Genomic DNA, 7,054 nt, shown 5'->3' on the forward strand with positions numbered 1-7,054 from the left:
AGAAGAGCCCAGGAACAGACCTAGCCGCAGATGATGAGCGAGCTACTTCAGAGCAGTGAGAAAGAAACGGATTGTTCAGTAAATGGTGCTGAGACATGGAACTCTACTCAGGGTTATGTGCCAGCCTGGATGGGAGGGGGCTGGGGGGAGAGTGACATACATATGTATAGCTGAACTCCTTCGCTGTTCACCTGAAATTACCACACCATTGTTAATTGGCTATACCCCAAAACAAAATAATGGAAAAAAAAATGGTGCTAAGACCATTAGCTAGTCCTTTGAGAGAAATGTAAAGCTGGATCCATACCCAGCTTCAAAATAGATTCCAAAAGGATCAAATATTTAAATGTGAAAGGAAAACCTGAAAAGTGCTAGAAGAAATACAGGTAAGCACTTTAATAAAACCTCAGGGAAAAAGGCATTTCTAAGTATGACATGGAACTCAGAAACTGTAAAAAATGGATGAATTTTGAGGACAAAAAAACATTAAAATCACCTGTATTTGAAAGATAAACGAGAAAATATAACATATGTGAAGGCAAGAAGTGGCTAAACTGAATAGAAAAAGAGCTTTTACAATTTAATCCAAAAGAGATAAAGCATTTGTAAAGGGCAAAGCACATGAACAAGACATTCATAAAAGAGGAAATACAAATGGCTCATTTATGCAAAGATGGTTCAACCCACTAGTGATAACTCTGGAAAAGCCTTCCCGAAAGCAAACGTTCTATGCTGAAGATCCTCGGGAGGCCTCCCTCCTCGGGAGGGAGCCTAACCCTTCTAGAAGTGTGGCTGCAGCTGCCTTGAAAATAGAAGGTTCAGTCACTGTGAGACTTAGTGTCATTCTCCACCCCACCCCAGCCTGGGGGGATTCGATGGGGCTCAGAGACCCAGGCTCTGGCAGGGAGGGCGGAAGCATTTAAAGTCCTCGTCTGGAGGGGAGATTCCAGCCTGGTCTTCCATCAGGCCCCATGGGCACTGCCCTGCTCTAGAAGCCTCCCCTCCACCCCCATGCATCTCAAATTTGGAAACACAGAGGATTTTTTCCCTCTTTTCTAACTCAATATATTTTGAGGGAATTCCCTGGTGGCCCAGTGGTTAGGACTCTGTGCTTTCAGTTTGGAGGGTGCCGGTTCAATCCCTGGTTGGGGAACTAAGATCCCGAAAAAAAAAAGAGGGCCAAAAAAAGAGGAAATATTTTGAAAGCTTGAGTAAAAATTGACTGAAGATGGCTGGTATAGGCTGATGTTCTCAGGTGGGCTGGAGAAGAAGGGGAGAAATAAAGAACAGTCCGAGCCCCGGAAAATCCAAGATAGAGGTTTTTTTTTTTTTCTTTTTAAATTTAAATTTATTCACTTTAATTGGAGGCTAATTACTTTACAATATTGTATTGGTTTTGCCGAGATAGAGTTTTTAATTTGCACCCTCCTCTCCACCCCAGGCCATCCAAAGCTGGTGTCTCAGTGGACTAGGCCCCCATCATAACCACACTGCCTCTCTCCCTCCATCCAGTGGGTAGTTTGGAAGCAGATATGAACTGCCTGGAAATCCTGAGTCTGAGAAGTGAGGAGGTGAGCTGTGCAGTGGGTTGCTTCCTATCAAGAGTCCTTGAGGCATCTGATGGGACCAGTCCTAGTGTTGGTTTCTGTTCTGCAGGGGGGATGAACCTGTCCCTCCCTACCCAACCCCCAAAGATATAGCCTATTTCTGACCTCTGGTCCCTACGACTGTGATCTCATCTGGAAAAAGAAAGAATCTTTACAGGTGTGATTAAGTTAAGGATTTGGGGATGGGATCCTCCAGGATTTAGGGTGGGCCCTGAACCCTGGAGTCGATATAAGAGAAAGTCAAAGGGCCATCTGACACCTGGAGACACACAGGCGTGGAGAAGGAAGCCACGCTGAGACGGAGGCAGTGACTGGAGAGAAGCGGCTATAAGCCCAAGACACCTGGAGTCCCCTGAAGTTGCAAGAGGCAAGGAAGGTTCACCCTAGAGTCTCTGAAGGAACCGTAGCCCTGCCTACACACAGGTTTTAGACTTCCGGCCCCCAGAACTGTGAAAGAGTAAGGTTCTATTTTTCTTTTTTCTGGTGAAGATTGATTGCTTTAATTTTGGCCGTGCTTAGTGCTCACTGCTGAGCGTGAGCCTCCCCTGCTCGTGGTGAGCAGGGGCTGCTCTTCCTGCTGCGCACAGGCGTCTCATCACACTGGCTTCTCGGAGCACGGGCTCTAGGCATCCTGGTTTCAGCAGTTGTGGCGAGAAGGCTGAGTTGCTCCTTGGCATGCAGAATCTTCCCAGACCAGGGATGGAACCCATGTCCCCTGCATTGGCAGGTGGATTCTCAGCCACTAGACTGCGAGGGAAGCCCTATTTTTTTTCTATTTCTATTTTTTCCCTTTCTATCAATATTTTTAAAGTTTTTTTCTATTTAAAAATATTACTTTTTATTGGACTACAGTTGATTTACAATGTGTTAGTTTCAGGTGTAAGCAAAGCGAATCAGTTATTCATATACATCTTCTTTTGTAGATTATTTTTTTAAGATTCATTCTTTTTTAGATTCTTTTATCATATAGGTTATCCCAGAATGTGGGGCTTTCCTGGTGGCCCAGATGGTAAAGAATCTGCCTGCAATGCAGGAGACTTGGGTTCTATCTCTGGGCTGGGAAGATCTCTTGGAGAAGAAAACAGCAACCCACTCCAGTATTCTTGCCTGGAGAATCCCATGGAAAGAGGAGCCTAGAGGGCTACAATCCATGGGGTTGCAGAGTCAGACACGACTGAGTGACTAACATTTCATTTTCATTTTTTTTTTCAGAATGTGGACTTCCCTATGCTATACAGTAGGTCCTTATTAGTTATTGATTTTGCATATAGCGCTGTGTATATGTCAATCCCAATCTGCCAATTTATCCCTTCAGTAAACTCCTCTTGTTTCGGCAGCTCCAGTAAATGGATACCTGCACATCCAGCCCCAGCAGGTAGCCACTACACTCGGGTGAGCAGACCGCCTGCGGGCGGGGAGGCTGTGCCTCCTATACGCCAGGGAGGCAGCAGAGGCCCTGGTGGAGGCAGGCAGGCCTGTGAGAGCAGCTTGGCTTATAATCTTTAGACACAAGGCATGTGGGCCTTTACCTGTACTCTTGCTCTAGGCCTGCCACCTAGCTGGGGATGCTGGCTGCCAGGCAGCATGTGGAAGAGGATGTCTCTGCGATACTGTCCAGGCCAAGAGCAAAGACTTGCAGGTACGGACCGGCATCGTCCTTCCTATGAAAAGGCCCGGCTAGGTCCTCCTCCAGTGCAGCCTACCCTTCCACAAGCTCTCCCTGCTTAGACAGCTTCCAAACAGCGTTTTACTGTCTCCCCTTTAACACAGGCAGACAGCCAAAGATGACCAAGTGCTGGAGACAGGAGCGGGCTCTGCACCCATGAGGACAAGGACCCCAGGCTTTAGAAATGGAAACAGACAAAAATCTTAGAAAAGAAAAATTTGAGAGCTGAAAATAAAAAATCTAATGGAAATGCTGAAGATAAATAATGAAACTCCCTCAGAAAGAATAAAAAAAAACCACCAAAAAAAAACCCCCAAAAACAAACAAACAAAAAAAAGAGGTGGAAAAGAAGAAAGAAAATACAAGAAAATTAGAGAATCTGTCCAGGAAATCTCATATCCAAAAAGAGGATTTCCAGAATAAGAGAGCAGAGATGGCTGAAGTCAAGAAATTAACAGAAATTATACAGGAAAATTCCCACGGCTTGAAAGGCACCTGTTTCGAAGGAAAGGACTCACCAGGTGCCCAGCAGAGCTGATGAAAAAAGAGCCACATCAAATTACATCAGTAGGAAGTCTGAACATTGTGGTTCAAAAGGAAGAGCCTATACACAGAGAAGACACGGGTCAAACGCAAAGGCTCCAAACCCAGGAGTTATAAGAGAGATCTGCTGACATGCTCCAGCACTTTGAGAAGAGCCTGGGCATGAGTCCAAGTCTGGCAGTGAGCTTGGTGAGGAATGGGTGAATGGTGCACAGAAAATGAAGGAACCAGAACTGAAGGGAGTGCAAAGTAGTTCACGGTGTACATGGAGTGACCGGCTGGGAGTGATGAGCATTTGCTTGGAGTCCCTGACATAGGCAGTGAGTGAAGACTTAGCCAACATGTGATGCAACTAACGTGAGAGGCTGGAAGAAAGCAAGTCATCGGCATGGGGTGGGGTGAGAGTGGACAGGTTGGTGGGAGAGAGTGTAGTTCTTATCCTCCATAGCAGGGACTCGATCCAACAGCACTAGTGACTAAAAATCAAGAAGTGCTGTATGACCGCGTTGTTGAAAATATGGAGCATAGACCAGAAAAAATGACTGAAAAAGTTGAAAATCATTGCCTCTGGGGAGTGGAAATCAGAAGTGGGGAAGGGTGAGTGGAGTGGAGCTGCTGGTTTTGTGTTTTAAGTCTACAGAATTCTACAGAATTATTTGACTCTTTAAATTCTGGATGCACAAAACATTGATGATAATAATAAAGCCTACTGGCCATTTAGAAATGGTCACCCCCTGGCCACCACTGTTAATGTCCCTCCTGAGGTCCCATGTCCCTTTTCAGCCTCACCTCCCTCCATTGCCTCAGCACACTCTCTGCACCATCCAAGCAGAACTTTCTGTCCCCCAGTGCTTTCCCTGCACCCCCAGCCTCCCTTCTGGGCTGCCCAGGGCCCACCTCCTACAGGGCGCCCTGTAGGAGAGGCCCCTCCATTGGAGGAAGTTGAGACACTGGACATCTTGAGGGACATCCAGTTTCCTTAGAGCCTCTTCATTTTGGAAACTCCCAAAATGCATACCTAGCTCTTTCCCTTAACTTTCCCCCTTCTTTAAGACAAGCCTTCTGAATTTCTACCAGGGTCACAGAAAAGGGCTCCCTCTGCCCTTTTCCCATGCTCACCACTCCCCAACAATTTTCTTCACCTCCAAAAAGGTGGTACTGCTGCTCCCTCCATCCAGAATTCCTAGCCTCCCTAGTCATCACAAGGTCAGCTCGCACCCACTCTCCAAGGCCAAGCTCAATGCCATGCCCCTCACTAGCCTTGCCCATCCCCACTGCCAATTGCAATCCCTTGCTTCTTAGAAATCTTACAAAGCTTCACTTGAACCTGTTTTGGGGACAGTAATTTCTTCCTACTTTCAGTGAGTTCTTTTTGTCCTCCTTTTACTACTCTTCCAGAAGGCGAACTCCCAGAGGAAAGGCCCACCTCTAATTGCACGGTTACTCCCTCCCCTATCCCAGTCCCCAGTACCTGGTCACGGCCTAAGAACTGTCAGATGAATGAAAAATAAATAAATGGACAGGGTTTGAAACCACCACCAGGAGGAGGAAGAACGTGACAGCCCAGTGATTCTCAGAGCTCAAGCAGCAGCACCCCCTGGGAACTGGTTAGATTGCAAATGATCAGGGTCTACCCCAGAAGTGAGGCTTGGAGACCCTGGAGGTCTACATCTGTGGGCACAGCCCTCCAGGTGGCTCTGCCCCAGCCTCCTGGGTGAGAACCACAGAGTCAGCCTGATGGACCCCCAGCATCCCTCAGCCGTCTGCCTCAAGGCCTTCACCCGGGCCCTGGGGGCTTCTGCCAGGGAGCGGGGAGCAGGTGGGCAGCCAGTGCGCAGGGCGGGGGGCGGACAGGGCCGAGCAGGGTAAGGTTCGCCCCTGAAAAGACGGAGTGGGTGGGGGGAGGGAAAGGAAGGAGCGGGGGAGGACGAGAGAGGGGGAGAGGAGGGGAAAGAGAAGGGGAGAGGAAGGGGAGAGGAAGAGGAGAGACAGAGGGAGACGGAGAGGAGCTCTGCCTCCCGGAGTGGGGACGAGTGAGGACAAGCCACAGCATCTTCCAGAAGGTCCTTCGCCCCTCCATCCCGGCGGCCCGGTGCGCGCGCGGGAGGGGGCCTAGGAACCGACCTGTGCCCCGGGCAGTGCCTGCGCGGGCCTCGGGACCGCGACCCGGCGACCCCGCCCGCGCCCGCGCCCGTACCTGCTCGTGCTGCGGGGGCCGCTCCAGGCCCGGGGCCGCCCTCGCGGCCATGCCGCCGGCGCTCAGGGCCCGCTGCCCGGGGCTCCGCGTCCGCGGGTCCCCGCCGCCCCGCCCCGGGCCGTGCGGGCCAGATCGCCGCGCGGGACCCTCCTGCGGAGCAGGGACGCTCATGCGGGTCAGCGTCGCCGCCGAGGGGGCCCTCCGGGGCTCGGGGCCCTCTGCAGGGAAGCCATTCCGCCGGCCACTGTGGCCGGGAAACCCGTGCGCTTCCCCGCACCCCGCGCCCCATCAGCCATGCGCGGGGCTGGACCCAGCGGCTGTTACCGGGAGACCAGGCGGGAGGAGATGGGAGTCTGAGAGTGAGAAACGGAGGTGAGAGAGGGGCGAGGAGGAGAGGGGCCCTTGTTTTCTCTTCAGTTCTCTCCCTCAGCGGAAGACAAGAGGTCAGGCGCCGGTCCCCATGTGGGGAGGCCGACCCTGCGCGGCCGCCCAGTGCTGAGCCTTTCCCCGGCCTGGCCGCTTCTTGCTCGGTTCTCTGCAGCCTCAGTCATGGGGACAGCTCCTGGGCGGAGCCCCATCGGCCCCTCCACAGTCTCTCCGAAGGAGAAGACTTCCCTGTGGGAGAAGTACACCCGCTTAGCCCCGTGCTGCTGCAGGCCCCAGGCCTTCCCCTGAGGGAGCACCCTCCTTGTCTTTGTCCCCTTCACCTTCTAAGAGACCCTCCTTTCCCCTCAGCGTGAGACCTCGCAGCCTGGACTTACACAGAGACAGCTGGAGTACTTCCACAAGCCTTTAGGGACACGTGGGTGTCAATTCAGGGCACTCGACAAAGAGAGGACGCCCGAGGGGATAGTGTGGCTTACAAAATGTGACTTAATTCCAGCTGGCGCTGGCTCCCGTTTTTTGTGATGGCATGTACAAGGAGCTACCAGGGACCCTGACCACAAGATATGGACCCGTCCTGGCCACTGGGGACCTACAGCCGGCAGGGGGGAGAGACAAAGATGCAGTACAATTTACCACGAGAAGTGCGTCAGCGTT

The 7,054-nt window shown here is 51.4% G+C and overlaps 1 protein-coding gene across 5 annotated transcripts in view; it reads right to left on the reverse strand.

The window, feature by feature from the left end:
• Window positions 1-6,734, reverse strand: part of RNF175 (ring finger protein 175) — a 66,354-nt gene extending 59,620 nt beyond the window's left edge. For 3 of the 5 annotated variants that reach the window (XM_018061623.1, XM_013970492.2, XM_018061624.1), the window contains exon 1: window positions 6,014-6,734. In XM_018061623.1, coding sequence (XP_017917112.1) covers window positions 6,014-6,184 — 171 coding nt within the window. In that variant the 5' untranslated portion in view covers window positions 6,185-6,734. The remainder of the gene's footprint in view (window positions 1-6,013) is intronic. The other 2 variants (XM_018061621.1, XM_018061622.1) reach the window with 2 other exon arrangements.

The sequence above is a fragment of the Capra hircus genome, chromosome 17, assembly GCF_001704415.2.
Source record: "Capra hircus breed San Clemente chromosome 17, ASM170441v1, whole genome shotgun sequence".
NCBI lineage: Eukaryota > Metazoa > Chordata > Mammalia > Artiodactyla > Bovidae > Capra > Capra hircus.